The 18,678-nt window shown below is 42.8% G+C and overlaps 1 protein-coding gene across 3 annotated transcripts in view; it reads right to left on the bottom strand.

The window, feature by feature from the left end:
* Nucleotides 1-3,420: 3,420 nt before the first annotated feature.
* Nucleotides 3,421-18,678, bottom strand: part of baiap2b (BAR/IMD domain containing adaptor protein 2b) — a 117,718-nt gene continuing 102,460 nt past the window's right edge. For all 3 annotated transcript variants that reach the window (XM_060940246.1, XM_060940245.1, XM_060940247.1), the window contains 6 exons: nucleotides 15,950-16,151; nucleotides 15,234-15,435; nucleotides 14,864-14,932; nucleotides 14,462-14,624; nucleotides 8,995-9,032; nucleotides 3,421-5,419 (listed from right to left, as the gene is read on the bottom strand). In XM_060940246.1, coding sequence (XP_060796229.1) covers nucleotides 5,389-5,419; nucleotides 8,995-9,032; nucleotides 14,462-14,624; nucleotides 14,864-14,932; nucleotides 15,234-15,435; nucleotides 15,950-16,151 — 705 coding nt within the window. In that variant the 3' untranslated portion in view covers nucleotides 3,421-5,388. The remainder of the gene's footprint in view (nucleotides 5,420-8,994; nucleotides 9,033-14,461; nucleotides 14,625-14,863; nucleotides 14,933-15,233; nucleotides 15,436-15,949; nucleotides 16,152-18,678) is intronic.

The raw sequence follows: 18,678 nt of genomic DNA on the forward strand, positions 1-18,678 counted from the left end.
ATTCTCGCCGAAACTGTTAACGAGGTAACAAGCTTAAAAAAAAAAATCATTGTCTAAGAAACGAACTTAAAATATCAATAATAATTCTTGGAATTTTTTTTTCAAAAGATACGTTCTTACCATCAAATATTTTTATTCCATATTTTATTGGATTTTTTTGGGTTTTTTTTTTGGGGGGGGCTGTTTTCAAGTAGAGGTTTTTTTTGTTTTTTTTTTTGCTGCTGTTGTCCTCAGTTGGTTGAGCAACACGCGCCACTATTTTGTTTTTCTTTACTCATGGTATATGAGCTGATAGCCTAGTAGTAGAGTAGCCAATCAGAGCATGCGATTGCTCATATCCAGTGAATGTGGATAGAATAATGTGGATTATTCAGTAAGTATAGTGAAAAACTTGGGAAAAGGTTTGTAGAACAAGGAATCCAAGCCTGGACCTGCCAACAGCTCCTGGAGTAAAGGGTCAATGATCTTATCAATAGTTATAAACAGGATTACTATGTGTTTTAATGAGGAAAAAAAAATACAGCACCTCTATAAATTAAGGTTCTTAAAGGGCAAACTAGCAAACAGATGAACAAATGAATGAACAAACAAACAAACCTTACAAGCTATATCCAGGGGATTCTCCTGTGTAAGGGTGAAGCATATTTGACAGTGAAGTGAAGAGAGCGTATTAAAGCTCAGAACATACAGTATATACTTCAGTCACCACAGATCATCTCTGTTTCCTTCTCTCCCCCCCCGGATATTCACGACACTTATGAATTCAAATCTATAGGTAATAAACCAGCTGCGGGACCTAGAAGTGCTGTTTTTCCTCATGTAAATGAATATGAATATTGCACTTGTCTAAAAATAGCAGAATGTGCAAGAAAAAGTTATGAGTCTAAAGGCTTGAAAAGTGTGCCATGGATGCAGTCATGGAAAAATCACAATGTTCCACTTCACTGGCTTTAAAATCTCTAGCGATCATGAGATCACATGCTAACAATGAATCCAATATGTGTGGCGGCCTGGGAAAACCCTTCACATGGTGAAATACTGACATATTTCTACTTCAGTTCAGTTTTGTCATATGTATGTTAACACAGGGTCAACTTTTCAGTAAAATGCCTTGGACGAGATAAGAACCAGAAACAAGTCTCTCAGCATTGGAGCCCTACAGGTTTGGTCCTTAAACACCACGAATAGTCAAATTAAAGGAGAACTGAAGGCAATTTTTTTTATTATCAAAATTCTATTTATTGCATTTTATTAAATATCGGAATGCATTTTTGATAGCTATTTTGTCACTGCTATAGCAAGTTATGAGTGTTTGAAATATGCTCTGTAATATATCAGTCCATATGTCAAAGCAATGGCTGTAAACGAGATTCGTTGAGACCTGTGCGAGACATCGTAGGATGGAAGTAAAATGTATAGCGGAAATCAAAGTGACCGACATCTGCCAACAGGCCCGCCGACAGGGGGGGACAAACGGGTATGTTGTCCCGGGCCCAGGAATGGGGAGGGCCCAGAACTGGGCTCTCATGAAGTTGCGATTATTTTATTTCATTTCAAAATGTGTTGATTTGGGGGAGAAATGTGCTATATTTGCATTCAATAAATGATTTCTAGATCTTTTGCCTTTATTGTCTTTGAAAAAGGCGTCAAGAACCCCCTACCACCCCTAATGCAAAAATGGTTTTGTCTGACTCTTTGATTAAGGGGAAAAAAACGACATCGTTCGATCATAGCGCTTCGACAATCAGCGTGCGTGCTATTTGCCAACATGCACAAGTCAGGAGCACAGAAAAGAAAAGAGAAAAAGAGAGGAAGAAACCAAGAGACTCAGGGGCTCACCGCATAAATATTTCAAAAAAGATTCAGATGATGCAGCAGGTACTAGCAAAGGCAGTGGGGCAGCTGAGCCAGGTAAGACACAGCCAACTTTTTCCAGCCCCGTAAAGTAACCCCAACCAAGGCACGCGTGGCACGCAATTCATGTCACAAACGAGGGGAGAGCAAGTCACACTGAACACCATATCAAACGCACAGGGCATTGAATCATTTCATAACCACAACGGCTTAATAACATTGTGTTTCATATATCTGATTGAAGCTAAGAATATTCACATTAGCCCGCAATCATATCCCGCCGTTTCTCGAGCGGTGTGTTCTTCTCTGCTTTTCACACTGGACAGTACGCACGCACAGTATACTGTGTTCGCCCCCAGCCCTGCCCAAAATCCCCCGTCCATCGCTGCTCCTTCAAGAGCACCCCAGTCGCGTGATTATAGTAGACTATCCACGAGTTTAGGAAGGCATTGCGGGGCCTGTCGCATGCAGGCTTGGGGCGTAACGGAATACATTTAATGGCGTTTGGTTAAAGGATACAAAATAACAGTAACCGCTTATTCCGTTACAGTACGGGGGGGGGGGCCCATTCAGAGCATTTTGTCCCGGGCCCTGCCAAAGCTGTCAGCGGCCCTGTCTGCCAACATTGTCAAAAGACGCGCGCGCCCTCCTTCGAATGCTAATGTACAGTAATCAAGCTGGAAGTTTTGTTTGTTTTGATAGCGATCAGGAAAGTTTGAAAAAAGTAGGCAGTAATCGTCATTTAAACTCGTTTTTGTGCCATATTTCGTTTGGAAAACAATTTTCAAAATGGCGGCACTGACACCTGGCTGACACTTCACATTTCGAAGTCTCGCACAAGTCTCGTGAAGATCGCACGGATAAGCGACGCCTGCCGTGGACCAAACGAACTAAATTCAACACGGCTAAAAACCGAATAGGCCGATAAGTATAATATTTAATCGCAATTAGTTGCCGATACGAGTCTCTAATTGAATAACACGTTAAGAAATAAAGCACGTTTAAAAATTACTTCAGTTCTCCTTTAAAGTCAGGTTAGCACCAAAATGATAAAAATTATAGAGAATATTACATTTAAAGCCATAGATTGTATTCTGACTGTCCATTCTGCCACAGCTATTCAACAACTTGATCCAAGTGCGACATGCAGCATGTGAGAAAATCATACTTCGCTCGTAAGGTTTTAGACATCTTTAGGCAAACTAACTGTTTTTACCACCATGTTTTCAAACTGGATCCTTACCCAAGATAAAGCCTCGGCAAGATAAAACCATTTACATTTCCATGTTTCAGAGAAATATACAGTATTATTGGTTTATTTACGTTAAGGTGTCAAAATTTGGTACAGGCAAAAAGGTTTTCCCAGACTGACACTCATAGAGTAGAGTTATGAAAAAGGTAACTTGTATGACAAATTATTGAGAAACTTTATTACATAAGTGTCAAACAATTTCTATAGCAACAGACAAATGTTTATGAAGACATGAGTTCAGACAGGAGTTAATCAAAGACAGCTTGAGGAATGACTCCATGCTCTCATCTCAATACAGAGCTTTATTCAGGTTTTCGAAGTAGAAAGTCACCATACATTTGAGGTTATGCTGCAACATAACACTGTTTTTGGTTTTCCCCCAAAATGCATGCATGTAAATATACACAGTATATACCCTCTGTATAATATTGAGGGTCTATTTATCTATTTATTATTTTTTAGATCTTTACATCCAAGTGTTAGCATTCCAAAGCACAAAGACAGACCGAGTAGATCGAGCGTTTCCATTTGGGCACCAGGACTGAGAAGAATGTGGCAGTCATGCCTCGGCTTTATTCTAATGCAGAAAGAAGAAGCACTGGCAGCTTCCAGTCGTTGACCCCTTACTGCTTTTGTGTCTAAATTTACCAAAACAGAGATGGACAGGGTTGGCAAAAAAAGAAAGAACGAGCTTAGATTTGTCACACACAAAGAAAGACAAACGGAGAGGTGAGAGGACAACGGGAGGAGAGAGACAGATGCAGCCACTGAGAGAGAAAAAAAACATGTTTTGGACGGAATTTTTCAGATAAAGTTGTCTAATGTGCAACACTTTACATCATTTTTCATTTGAAGGCTTTTATAATCATGAAATGTTTCAAGCATTAAATCACGCCTTCAGACAGAACAAATGCAGTCAGTGTGAATGCGGGATCTGGGAAACAACTGCAAGTGACAGTTCTTGATGAGGATGAGGGCAGGACTTGAAAGAAGTACACAGTGCTTATAATCAGAACAGTACTTTAAGATGCATAGCTCATTACTTGGCTACTCGGTACAACAGAGAACAAAACATCATTTTTCATCCGTTAGTTAGACAGTGAGGTGGCGAAGAAGAATGTTTTTAATTACACCACATCTTCATATGAGCTCAGAGAAGGCTATAGCACCTACTAAAAGTCTAAATTTGACTGGATTCATGTTACGGCATCAAATAACCAGAAACAGCTCGGGATCAAACCTTGGAGTTACAGTTGAGGAACACTACCATTGTACTGTACCACCACTCTATCGTATCTACAGATTCAATTTAAATATGTACAAGAGGCACCGCTCCCAGGAAATTATGATTCTGACTTGGAAAATCAACATGTTGGATTGTAGATTTTAATAAAAACAGCCATGTTTTCATTCAGGCCTTGGGAGTGCAGTTAGGATCATGATGGAGATGTTTAGTCTTGGTTAAATGTGCGAAGCTTGACAGCTACACAGATAGATCTGTACATTTATTCCTGTGATGTGTCTTTAATGGGATTTTGGGACTGATATAATTTCGATGCTGTCAGACTCCGACTCCTGGACATTCTACTTGTTGTTTCTTTCAAAAAACAGTCATATGGATACAGACATAGCCAGAAAGACACAGTGTGCTACCTATTTCTGTCATTCGTTCTTCAGGGATTTAGTAAACTGATCGGAGCACAAATGAAGAATGAGCTGTCTTCCAAAGAACATCCGAAATGTTAAGTGCAATAAAAATAAATAAATAAATAAATAAATAAATAAGAACCGACTTTGGCTGACTGGGAGGATTTTATCACTTTTATAAGGACCTCGAGTAGAAAAGATCATTTGTCAGACAATGTAAAAGAGCTCTTCCTTCATTAAAATGTAAAAATGCAACGTGTCAAGCAGCCGGTCATTACTGCAGCCTCATCTGCACTCCATTTATAGATCTTGGACCCATTTCTGTAACCCAAAGGATGTGCACTTTCAAAGAAAAGCAAGAGTTACATATACACCGTTTTTCTGAGTCCGGTTCAGTGAGCTCATTAAGAACAGACCCGATGTCCTCAAAACTGAAGAGTTGTGAGAACGATCAAGCCCGGGTATTCTGCATTTCTGTTCCGTGGAGGTTTATAGGAGCTAATGAGTGGTGTAATAGGAGGGAAAGAGAAGGTGGGTGTTTCTCCTCTTCTTTGGTGGGTGAAAAGGTGGATGTTCGAGTGAGGGAGTGAGGGAGTGAGGGGAGAAGGACGGATGGTGTCTGTGTGTCTGTCCTTTCACACTGTCGAAATCAATTTGACCTCCGAACTGTGGAACAAGCAGAGGGAGAGGCTGCCAGGTTGGGTTCAGACACACACAGACACACAACAACAATGCAACAGTGCAGGATGAGCACAAGGAGCTCAGTGAATGACACAAAGCTACAGCTAATTATGCCAACTATAGCCATCAGTGTTAAACGGCGATATAATTAAAGGCATGGTTAAACGAACAATGCTAATGCTGCAGGCAATGAATAAAAGCAGCTAGCCTCCATTTAGCATGCCATCATTTGCATAATGCTAATTGGTGGCCAATGGCTTTCACTCATCATTAGCATTCTGTTTAATGTTTTTAATCCTCAAACTAATAGTAGTGGAATGGGATCCTGGCCGAGGTGGGATTTTTGCAGTACAACTGTTATGGGATTAAAATCCTAACAGTAACAAAAGCCTCCATGATGAGGCATGTTTTAGCAGAAAAACCCAAACAAAAGCTTTGACAGTGATCCATGCATGTTGATTTAATCCATGTCTATTACTGTAACTGTACTGCAGAAACACCAATAAATCTGAAAAGAGGGATTATAAAGCTCCTTGTGATATCTGGCAGGACATAGGGGTTACAGCACGTTTCGACGCTTTTCCTGGCTTTTGCTTAATTCTTGTCCCTCTAAAGACCTCAAAAGCTAAAAAGATACATAAGGGCTAAAATACAAAGACCAACATGGAATAAGCAAAAGCAAGGGTCAAAAACAAACACAAAATGGAATGGGATAACAAAACAAACAATAAAGCAAAGAATTATCGAATCCATAGAATGGGATATGAACTTAAATCCTATACTTTGGGATGCTACTACAAAGGTCAGGGGTCATCTATTCCCCATAGATGAACAAAGACATTTCTTTCCTGCTGAAAAAAAAACACCTTAGACTTATGCTGCATTCATGATAACTGTTTTCTCCGACTTGAGAATTCTCAAAGAGTTCGCAAGACCTTAACTGTCACTAAAATGGCCGTATGGAGAAAGCTTTTTTTTTCCTTCTTCTTTGTGTGAATATACACTACCGTTCAAAAGTTTGGGGTCACTTTGAAATTTCCTTCTTTTTGAAAGAAAAGCACTGTTCTTTTCAATGAAGATCACTTTAAACTAATCAGAAATCCACTCTATACATTGCTAATGTGGTAAATGACTATTCTAGCTGCAAATGTCTGGTTTTTGGTGCAATATCTCCATAGGTGTATAGAGGCCCATTTCCAGCAACTCTCACTCCAGTGTTCTAATGGTACAATGTGTTTGCTCATTGCCTCAGAAGGCTAATGGATGATTAGAAAACCCTTGTACAATCATGTTAGCACAGCTGAAAACAGTTGAGCTCTTTAGAGAAGCTATAAAACTGACCTTCCTTTGAGCAGATTGAGTTTCTGGAGCATCACATTTGTGGGGTCGATTAAATGCTCAAAATGGCCAGAAAAATGTCTCGACTATATTTTCTATTCATTTTACAACTTATGGTGGTAAATAAAAGTGTGACTTTTCATGGAAAACACAAAATTGTCTGGGCGACCCCAAACTTTTGAACGGTAGTGTATGGGTCATTCTAGAACTGGGGGTCCATTTCGCGTCTCCGAGATGAGATAAACCTTTTGTTATTTTCCACAAAAGAAATCTTTATCGGATCAGTTTTGAACAATAATGCAAATTATGGCAAAATTTCACCGATAACATTGCTTGATGCACAGTTTAGACCCAATTTATCCATAAAACATTAACTAAATGACTCCTCCCCCTCCCCCCACATTAATGGCTATCTTCGACTCCTGATTCATCCATTCAATTTGAATAAACATGAAGTGATTCAGTCCAACATTCTGTTTTTTGAGGGCTTATTCTATTAACTGTTGTGTAAAACTAAAGTAATAAAATATATATCTATATTTTTTTTATCCGTCCCAATGTTCTTGTCAACTCTAATAAAACCGCATAGAATCCACAAAGACTTTTAATAATACGCATGACACCTGCACCAAGAGATGTCACTTCCTCTGGCAGGAAACATCAGAAAGGCAGTGAGGCACGTTATGTTTCTTCTCTCATTAATTGGAACAAAACGTTAAGGATTTTACACCAACAGTAGATTAAATCTTCGTCGAATCTGTTATTGTGATATTGGACTGAATCTCGGAGTCATTTTTTAAAAACAATAATATGATTAATATGGGGGCGGCACGGTGGTGTAGTGGTTAGCACTGTCGCCTCACAGCAAGAAGGTCTGGGTTCGAGCCCTGTGGCCGGCGAGGGCCTTTCTGTGCGGAGTTTGCATGTTCTCCCCGTGTCCGCGTGGGTTTCCTCCGGGTGCTCTGGTTTCCCCCACAGTCCAAAGACATGCAGGTTAGGTTAACCGGTGACTCTAAATTGACCGTAGGTGTGAATGTGAGTGTGAATGGTTGTCTGTGTCTATGTGTCAGCCCTGTGATGACCTGGTGACTTGTCCAGGGTGTACCCCGCCTTTCGCCCGTAGTCAGCTGGGATAGGCTCCAGCTTGCCTGCGACCCTGTAGAACAGGATAAAGCGGCTAGAGACAATGAGATGAGTCTCTAGCGTCAGGGTTTTGTAATACTTTAGGACTTTCCAGCTTCTCTGTAACATGACAAGCTGTATTTCTGGTCTTATTAACTTTGAAAGAGAAAGAAAAAAAAAGAGAGGCTGACATATCCTTCAAAGTTTTAAACTTTTGCCATTATTTCTTGTTCTGACTTTTCATTATAACTGACATCATGGATCTGAAATGTGGAGAAGTCAGAGCTTTGAAACGCTACCTGAGCGGGTGCGAATTATGAGCTGTGCGGCCATTCAAACAGATTTTTCCGGTTCAGAAGTCCCAGTTTCCACTTCGCCATGAATGCAGCATGAGCTAACTAGCTGGTCTGGTGCTGGTTGACGAGCAGAACACGACAGCTAAAGCAGGTTTAGCTGGTTGCTGCGTGTAACCAGTATGCATTATATTATATTGGAAATGCTGTTGACCAGCTCTGCTGTACCAAGCTGTTTATTTTCTTTTCAGCAGTTTTTACGAATATGAGCTTTAATTTTGCAATGGTGTTCAAAGTAAGTTGTGAGGCACCATCGTTATAAATAAATAAACTTGATGATACAGTGCTTGTCATCTATGGGAGAGGAATTTTTTTTTTTTTTTGGAAATCACTATGGGAAATAATTACATGGGGTACTTTTCAAACCCATTTAAACAACAGGAGGTTTCACCTCCATCTGTCCATCATGGGTTTGGGTGCACTGATTGGTCACTCGCCCACCTGATTGAGTTTTAGCCAAGAGCTCCACAACCTTCTATTATAAACGCCCGCTGCAGCTGCAGGTCAAGCAGACAGAAGCTGTTGCTTGCTACAGTCATAATGGTTTGGCTTTACTATGTGAAAATTTAGTTGAATAAAACTAAAAAGTCAATACATAATAGAAAATGGGAAAAATGAAAAAGAGAAACGACTTGAACAGAATTTAAAACCTCCCTAATGTGTGATATTATATCGAGACAAACAGTTCTACAACAATAACTGTAAAAGTGTTCTGTGATTAAACACTGGAATATCTGAAAGTCTTACCTTGTTGGGAAACGGGCCTCGTAGCTGTCAAGCCCTTGCTGTGGGGGAAAAGAAAAACACTGTAATTAATCTGCTTAATGATGCTGCATTATAGCAGACCTAGTGTGAATGTCAAATCCTCAACCTCCATGAATTATGAGGTTCGAGTGTATGAGATGCTGAATGGCCACTAGGTGGCAGTAGTAGTGTGCTAAATTGCCACTACAAAGTGTGTTACAGTGAGTGCACTACAGATGAAGTCAGGACAGATGGAATAAGCTGGGACATAGTATCCAGGGCACCTGGTGACAGTCTGATGGAAGTGTACAGAGTGATTTACAATTAGGATAACAGCCAGAACACTCACTACAATTCATAATTATGGACGCAAGTAGGGTTTAATAAAGTTTAAGAATATCCATCCATTACTGTGTATCCTGTGCAATGTCACAGGCAAGCTGGAGCCTATCCCAGCTGACTACGGGCGAAAGGCGGGGTACACCCTGGACAAGTCGCCAGGTCATCACAGCGCTGACACATAGACACAGACAACCATTCACACTCACATTCACACCTACGGTCAATTTAGAGTCACCAGTTAACCTAACCTGCATGTCTTTGGACTGTGGGGGAAACCGGAGCACCCGGAGGAAACCCACGCGGACACGGGGAGAACATGCAAACTCCGCACAGAAAGGCCCTCGCCGGCCACGGGGCTCGAACCCAGAACCTTCTTGCTGTGAGGTGACAGTGCTAACCACTACACCACCGTGCCGCCAAGTTTAAGAATATATTTTCGATATAAAATTTTCAATCGGTTGAACATTACTCTTACTCTAATACAATATATTGGGACCTCACAGCCTGTCACTTAAACTGACCAGTTTGTAATGATTGAACCAATTTAATTCGGCCCACATGATGAAATGTTCTTGCTAAACAGGAGAGTTGGATGAATGTACTGGTTAAGCAAAAAAAAAAAATTAAGAGTTATGGCCCTTTTCCACTACCCTTTTTCAGCTCACTTCAGCTCGCTTCAGCCCGACACGGCTCGCGTTTCGACTACCTCAGAGCAGCACGACTAAGCTCGCTTCAGCCCTGCTCAGCCCCCAAAACTCGCACGGTTTTGGAGTGGGGCTGAAGCGAGCCAAACCGAGCCGAGTGGGGCTAGGGGCGTGAGCAGACACTCCCCTGTGCACTGATTGGTGAGGAGGAGTGTCCTCACATGCCCACACACGCCCCGCGAGCACGCTGGGATCTGTAAACACCGTAAACCCGGAAGAAGAATAATTACGAATTACGAGAATTTCTGAAGCCTTATGCGCCTCGCCTCATCTATACGCTCTTGCCAGTATCTGTTGGCGTTGTCGGTGACAACAAGCCACAGCACCAAGACCAGCAACACTAACGACTCCATGTCCTCCATGTTTATTGTTTACTATCCGGGTCGTGAGACTACCGCTTAAAAGATCACTGATGTCACTGTTTGCGCCGCCTAACGACATCACGTGACGTCCACCCACTTTCGCTAACTCCACCCAATGTGTCCACCCACTTCCAGCCAGCACGGTTCAGCGCGGTTGTAGTCGAAATGCAACTCCAACAGCCCCACTCAGCTCGACTCAGCCCAACTCAGCACGGCACGGCTCAGCCCAACTCAGCCGCGTTGGTAGTGGAAAAGCGGCATTAGTGATATTCTCTTGCTACAATTCACTAATAGCAGGAAAAGAACGTTTATGTACTGTATAGAGCAGTAACACTTTGGAATGGAATGCACTTCCAACACACGTACAGTCTGTGTCCTTTATTCAGAAAGGAAATCCATTGATTGTATGAGGCTTTTTAAACAATTCAGACCTCAGAAACCTTTTAATTGAGACCTCTTTTAACTGATATAATGCAAATTTTCTATCTGTATAGGCATGTTTTGTGTATTGTACATATGTGTTATTTATGTTTATGAACCCTGGAAGATCCACCCTGTAAGGGTGGCACGGTGGTGTAGTGGTTAGCACTGTTGCCTCACAGCAAGAAGGGTTCTGGGTTCAAGCCCAGTGGCTGACAGGCGCCTTTTTGTGTGGAATTTGCATGTTTTCCCCGTGTCTGTGTGGGTTTGCTCCGGTTTCCCCCACAGTTCAAAGACATGCGGTTAGGTTAACATGGGGTGGCCCTAGGCTGAACTGCCCTTGAGCGAGGCACCTAACCCCCAACTGCTCCCTGGGTGCTGTAGCATGGCTGCCCACTGCTCTGGGTACGTGTGTGTGCTCATTGCTCATGTGTGTGTTCACTGCTTCAGATGGGTTAAATACAGAGAAGAATTTCACAAGTGTACATGTGATGAATAAAGTTCTTCTTCTTCTAAAGGGTATCTCAGTAAACTCAACTCATTTTAATGTCTTCAGTTAAACCACTCATCTCATCTCATCTCATTATCTCTAGCCGCTTTATCCTGTTCTACAGGGTCGCAGGCAAGCTGGAGCCTATCCCAGCTGGCTACGGGCGAAAGGCGGGGTACACCCTGGACAAGTCGCCAGGTCATCACAGGGCTGACACATAGACACAGACAACCATTTACACTCACATTCACACCTACGCTCAATTTAGAGTCGCCAGTTAACCTAACCTGCATGTCTTTGGACTGTGGGGGAAACCGGAGCACCCGGAGGAAACCCATGCGGACACGGGGAGAACATGCAAACTCCACACAGAAAGGCCCTCGCCGGCCACGGGGCTCGAACCCGGACCTTCTTGCTGTGAGGCGACAGCGGTAACCACTACACCACCGTGCCGCCAGTTAAACCACTGTTCCATGTTAATTAACATACTGTCAATTATTTCTTGAATGTATTGAGCATTAATGTTTTTTCCCCCCACTACATAATCCCCCAACACCCTGTCTGTATGTCTGTCTGAGCTGACACCAGGCTCTTCTCATATGCACACAGACATTGCTGGGGGTAATGTTCTGAAACGTCCTCTACGCTGCCGGCTGTGATGGAGCTCATCTCCACTGGGCTGTTGATCATGTGCAGAGCAGCTGCATCCCACTTTTATTTTCAGTTTCATTCCTTATATGCTACAAACATTTCTGAGGATATCCAGTTCTGGCAAAAGTCTTTGGCACATGTAAAGAAATGCTGTAGACCAAAAATATTTTAAAATAATGAAATTAAATGTTCCAGCATTTAAAAAACACTTTAAACTGTAAGCCATAATAAATGAAACAAAGTCAATATTTGGTCTGAGATTACCCTTTGCTTTAAAAAGAAAATACATAGATAAAAAATAGCAGTCTCAGGTCCAACGAGTGCAGTTTTATGCGGAAACGATCTGTAGGTTTTACTGAGCATCTTACAGAACCAGCCACGGTTCTTCTGGACACTTTGACTGTCACACTCGCTTCTTCATTTTGCACCAAAACCCAGCAGCCTTCATTATGTTTTCTTTTTTAATCTGAAAAGTGCTCTCTTATGTAATATGCTGCTCAGATACAAACATTTTTTTTTTCTGTAACATTTAATTTTGTTCTGGAAAACCAGCGTTTGGACTCTAAAATGTTTTTGTACCGACTCGATAATGTAGAAGTCATAAAATAGAAATGTATAACAAAGTTTGTATGAAAAAAGGGTGCCTAAGACTTTTGCCACAGTACTGTATATATGAGCACAATTTGTATATTTGTGTAGAAATAGAAATTAGGACGGTCCTGGCTGCAAGTTATTAGTGTTACCGGGTCATTTTACTTAACAAACTGACAATTGAATGTATACATACAGTATATAACTATATTGGGGTGGCACGGTGGTGTAGTGGTTAGCGCCGTCGCCTCACAGCAAGAAGGTTCTGGGTTTGAGCCCAGCGGCCGATGAGGGCCTTTCTGTGCGGAGTTTGCATGTTCTCCCCGTGTCCGCGTGGGTTTCCTCCGGGTGCTCCGGTTTCCCCCACAGTCCAAAGACATGCAGGTTAGGTTAACTGGTGACTCTAAATTGACCGTAGGTGTGAATGTGAGTGTGAATGGTTGTCTGTGTCTATGTGTCAGCCCTGTGATGACCTGGCGACTTGTCCAGGGTGTACCCCGCCTTTCACCCGTAGTCAGCTGGGATAGGCTCCAGCTTGCCTGCGACCCTGTACAGGATAAGCAGTTATGGATAATGGATGGATGGATGTACCTATATTCACTGAGGTGCTCGTGTATTGGGTATACTGATGATCTAACAAATCAACTGGCAACTCAGAGTATGGCTAGGCTGACACTTGCACGATTCCGTGGCACGCATTGGCACGACTCGAGTCGTGCCAGTGCGCAAACTAGTCGTAAACTGGCGTGAAGTGTGCGTAAACCCGTCGTGACTGCGTGCCATGTCGGGACGAGAATTTTGAAATGTTCAAAATTTTGGTCACGACAAAATTTCGCGACCGGGTCGTGAACTATGCGCAAACTGTTCGTGATCACGTCGTGAACTCGTCGGGACGATGCGGGAGGATGCGTGCCAGTGCGTGGAAGTGTGCGCCATGCCACGACTGTCACGAACTGCCACGAATAGTTCACGAACAGCTCACGTCGAGTTCACGAGTAGTTCACGACATGTTCACGAATTGGTACGCGTCGCAGCGTGGCCGTGCCTTCCCACTGACACGGTCACGCATTGATGGCACGAGCAGTTCACGACTAGTTTACGCACTTCACGAACAGTTTGCGCATGGCACGAGCAGTTCACGACGAGTTCACGAGCAGTTCACGACTACTGCGCGACAGTGGCGCTCGCGTCGGTGCGGGGGTATATATAGGGCTTCCCGGACACTTCTCGCCATTCACAATTTTTTTTCTTGCTTTTTTCTTTAATGTCTTTTATTTTCTATTCCTTCATGACTTTTTTTTTTGGGGGGGGAGTTTCGTTTCTTTTATTTCAAAAATGGAACAACTGGGGATGCAGCTCATGAAGCTACTACCATTCTTTCTTGCCAAGGGACAGCACCAGCAGGGGACATGTAGTAATGTGACAGGTAGTCTCGCTGATCCTTTGCATCCTTCTGGGTATGATGGCCGGTTAGAGGCAGCAGCCCCTGCAGGTGTCGGTCAGTCCTCCATCCACCAGGGATCAGATCATGTGTGTCCGGATCTTCGCGGTCCACTTCTGAAATTGCGTGTGGGTATCTGATGAGGATGAGGTTGTGCATGACACAAGCGTGCCCAAGTCGGCACGACACCGTCCGAATTGCGCAAACTCGTCGTGCCAATGCGGGAAGTGCGTAAACTATGCGCAAACTATGCGTGAACTCGTCGTGCCAGTTCGTGAATGTGGACGGGCACGCATTCGTGAACTCGTCGTGAACTAGTCGTGAACAGTGCGGGAGCCTCTCAGTTCGTGCCCCAAAATGGCACGACTTGCCACGACAAAATCGTGGCCAAAAGTCATGCAAGTGTCAGCCTAGGGTATGCAGGAGTGCACATAATACACTATACTGGGAGGTGTGTGTGTGTGTATACCTGTGAGAATCCTGGCGTTGCCACACTGAATGTTCTCTGATGTCTACCCAGTGAGGCATTCTGTGCCATTAGCCGAGAGGTGGAGCTGTAATCGGGAGTCGGCAGAACCACCGGTTCTCTCTCGAGAAGATTCCCCGTGCTGCAGCTCCGACCATGCTGAAAACTACACATACACAAACTTTATATTAGTCCACTATTTTTACAATAAACTTAGTGATATATGTATACTTTATAGCCATTCATTTATCCCTGATGAATTTATCATGTTCTTACATATATACTATATTCTCTTCTTAAAAACAACTGTCCATATGTAAAATGAGTGGACCGCGAAAAAGGTGAGGCGACGAAGAGGCCTCCGACTTGGGAAAAGGGATTTTTTTTGTGACTGTTTTGTTTTACCTGACACCGAGTCGGCTGCCGTCTGACTCAGGGATCACTCTGGTGTAGGAGAAGGGGAACCATCCTCGCCTGGTCCAAACACAAATACACCATCAAGCACAATTCATGTGAGCAGTATACACTTCACCATTTTAGTTCTGATCGAATGAGTGCAATGTGAACAAGTAGAATAAAACTAAGCACAGCTTTAGCAAGAACGTAAGAACTGTAGTGTTGAATTTACACTAAATATGGGCATACTTAAAGCATTTATTGACAGATTTTCTCAACTACACCCCCCGTAAAATACGACTAAACAGGTTTTCTGTTCACATTGCTCTGAAAGCATGTGTTCAATGTGTCTAAATTATTTTAGATATGTGCCACTCACATCCTCGTCTTCTCACTCTCTCCATAGTGCCACCCGTCCCGGGCCTCGGGCACCAGCAGTGTGATAATGTCGCCTTCAGTGAAGCTGAGGAGTGTGTTGTTGTCTCCGGCTGAGTGTGAAAAGATTGCCTGGACACGGGTCCGCCCATTCCTTTCCAAGCCAGCTGCCACCGAGCTCGACCGAGGCAGTGTCTGTGTCTCTGCTGTGATCAAAGGTAAAAGAGTCAGAGGTACCACTGATCAAATGAAGGGCAAAAGTGGGCAAAACAAGTAAATACAACGATGGTATTTAAAAGAGGTGTGCTATATTTCATACATCAGGAACAAACAAGGGTCACGGTATTTATATACGCTGCACATTTCAACAGTTTTCCTCCATAACTTTGCTTTTAAAGCACCTGAAAATACCATCAGGCACCAGCTGTGTCCTTCACCCATTTTCCTGGCTTTTTAAAGCCTGTCCTTTCTATTCCCTCCAGTTCTGGCCTGTTTTCATTACGCATGTTTGGACTCCTATTGCCAGAGCGCAAGAGAAACTGTCTTTTAATGAAGAACGATGGAGAAAAAGATTGCTGCAGCAAGTCACCTACTTCTATCCGGAAACAACATTTGTCCATATATATCCTATCCGGTTAAAGGTATAGCCAGTGGCTGAAGATAGCTAAAGCCCCTACCTTTAGTGTGTGTTAGGCTTCTCAGAAGGCTACAGGTGCTTACCCAGAGTGCTCTTGCTCTTGGTGGGTGCCACTTTACGGACAGGCAGCGTGTTGGAGTAGACCTCGCCGCTGTGCCGATGGACTTGTGTTGAGGCCGATTTGCCCTGTGCAGCTTGGCTATCCATCCAGTGCTGGTAGTCCTCTCCGCCATGTGCCCCAGCAGTTCCATTCAACATTGGAACACTTTCCATTCCCATCATCCTCTGGGGGAGGCAGCAGAAATGTACCAGGTCATTACAGAGTCCTTTATTACCTTTAGCTTTTTTCTTATTCGGTAGCGTCCGCTTGGTTTCAGGTCTGCTGACATCAGCAAACAAACAATCGTTTTCTTCAGAAAGACTACATTTCTCCAGAAACGTTAGACTATTCAAACAGCCCGGTGTTTCTATTCTTTCAACTAAAAATGCCATGCTGTGATATGAGGTTACCTGAAAGTCCTGGAAATGCACTAATGCCTGTACAACTGGTTAGTAACTATATTCCCCTTTTCTCAATCCCTCCAAACAAACTTAGGCATCCAGAATTTTGTATTAAAGACAGACACATAAAATAATTACACTACATTATAGAACTGTGTTCCTAATTTATGCAGAAAAACTGCTGCAGGCTGAAACTGTCTGTCAGATTTAAGCATAGTGCATATACAGTGAAGAGGGAGTACTTTCTTTTTTTGTAATAATCCACTATAAATGAAGCTCCAGGGTTAGTCTTTTAATATCACTACTATGGAGAAGAAAAAAAAAAGGCGGAAAAGAACAGAATAGAGCCCCACGGCTGTTTCAAGTTAAACTGGGTAAAAGTTATTATTTCACTATTGAATTAAGTTGCCTCTATTGCTGGGTTTCAGTCACATGACTTTTCTTAGCAGTTTTACCGGAAGTGAAATAGCTGGTGGTCTAAACAGCTGTCGTAGTGCAAACAACTAGCGATAACTTATCAGAGTACGCTCGTAATCTAGAAGCCACTGCTGGCTTTAGATCTATTCAGAAGATTGCCATGTGCAATGGAATCGACCCCTACAGTCTGGGAAAGAAGGATTTGTCATACGATCTTGAAAACGACCCTTCAGTCGAGTTCCCCGACATCTCGAACTATCTGGTGTTGCAGACGTCCTTCTACACCGCAAAACAGATGAAAGTGTGGAAGAGTATGGAGGCTTACAACTTTTTTGTATGTGGCTGGGTAAAGGACCTCGCTATCAAGTCGCTGCCGAATGAATCCTGTATTGTTTTTGCTCGTGTAAGTATGTTTTTTTTTTTAAAGCGTTTCGTTCACGTCTTTACAACAAAGCGCTGCAAGTTGAAGTGTAACCAAACAACAGTTGGCTTGATTCTCACTTGTGTTGGCTCTTATCTCTCAGCTAAATCATTCACAAAGATCATCAGAAACCCCTTTAAAGACCTGGATCTTAGTTAAACAAGACGGAGAAGTGATCACGGCGCATTGTAACTGTACGGCTGGGGAAGAATTTTGTTGCGACCTTCATGCATATGGACTTTGTGAGGAGTAAACAAAGAAACAGCTGGGGACTTTAGCGCTTCGTGACTAAAAAAAGTAACGTAAAATAACGACACATAGCAAAAAAAGTACTTGGAAAACACTAAGGCCATAGCTGAGAGGGAAATACAAACCTTTCATTAAGTGATCACTGCAAACTCGAACGTGCTTCAACTCGGCTCCCTTCGATTTCACTGAGAGGTTCAAAAGCCACCTTTCTCGACGTCTTTTTGTGAAATCCTGTGTTCGTTCACCCTTTTTTATTCGTTCACGGGGAACCCTGAAGAAGCTTTTATCAGTTTCATGGTTTGATCGATTCAAACAATCTAAAACAACGCAAGCGTAAGGCATTTTTCATGCCAGCAATGCAGCTTCTCCATACAAACGCTTTGTCAACTGAGCTTTGGTAGACCACCAGCTAAAGTTTTGAACAAATAATGAGGCGGATGTGACGTTACATGAAACCCAACAATACCACTTGAGCTACACATTAAGGCCTTGAAAGTTGTGTAGACACCACGTATAGCGTTTCCTCTAGGTTCTCTAGTCTCATCCAATCTTCCAAAAACATGTTGAACAAGTGTGTGTGTGCGCGCATGGTTCTTGGCTGGTATCCCATCCAAAATATTCCAGCTTCACACCCAGTGTTCCAGGGATAGGCTCCGAATCCACCGCAACCCTGACCAGGATGAAGTACTTACTGTAGATGAATGATTCAATGAACAAATGAATACATGAATAAATGAAGTTGCACACAGATGATGATATCACAAAACCCAATCAGACGGAGCTCAGAGTGAGTCCTTAATATTTATGTTGAAAGGATCATGATGAATACTTTATTCTTATGGTTAGGTACAAGCCTACAGTTTGTGATAAAACGTACGTTTTCACTCCGTTAAGTAAGGCCATGTACACACGTAGCCGGGTATTTTTAAAACCGAACATTTTCCCCTCCTCCGTTTATAAAAATGTTTTATCCACACCACCTCGTCTTCGAAAAAAATCCCTTCCACACATAACCGAACATCTGCGTTTTCAATCACATTCATAAGCATTCCAAACCTGTAGATGGCATTATTTCCTCAAATCCTACCCCCTAATCACATCAGAATAGCCCTCTGTTGGTGTCACTTCCGCCTAAACATAAAACATCGAACAGCTGGCAGTGCGTCCCGGTCTGATCCAAAAGCGGCGTCGACGATTTCGGCGAGGAACATGCCTACGTGGAGT

Source organism: Neoarius graeffei, chromosome 14 (genome assembly GCF_027579695.1).
Source record: "Neoarius graeffei isolate fNeoGra1 chromosome 14, fNeoGra1.pri, whole genome shotgun sequence".
Taxonomy (NCBI): Eukaryota; Metazoa; Chordata; class Actinopteri; order Siluriformes; family Ariidae; genus Neoarius; species Neoarius graeffei.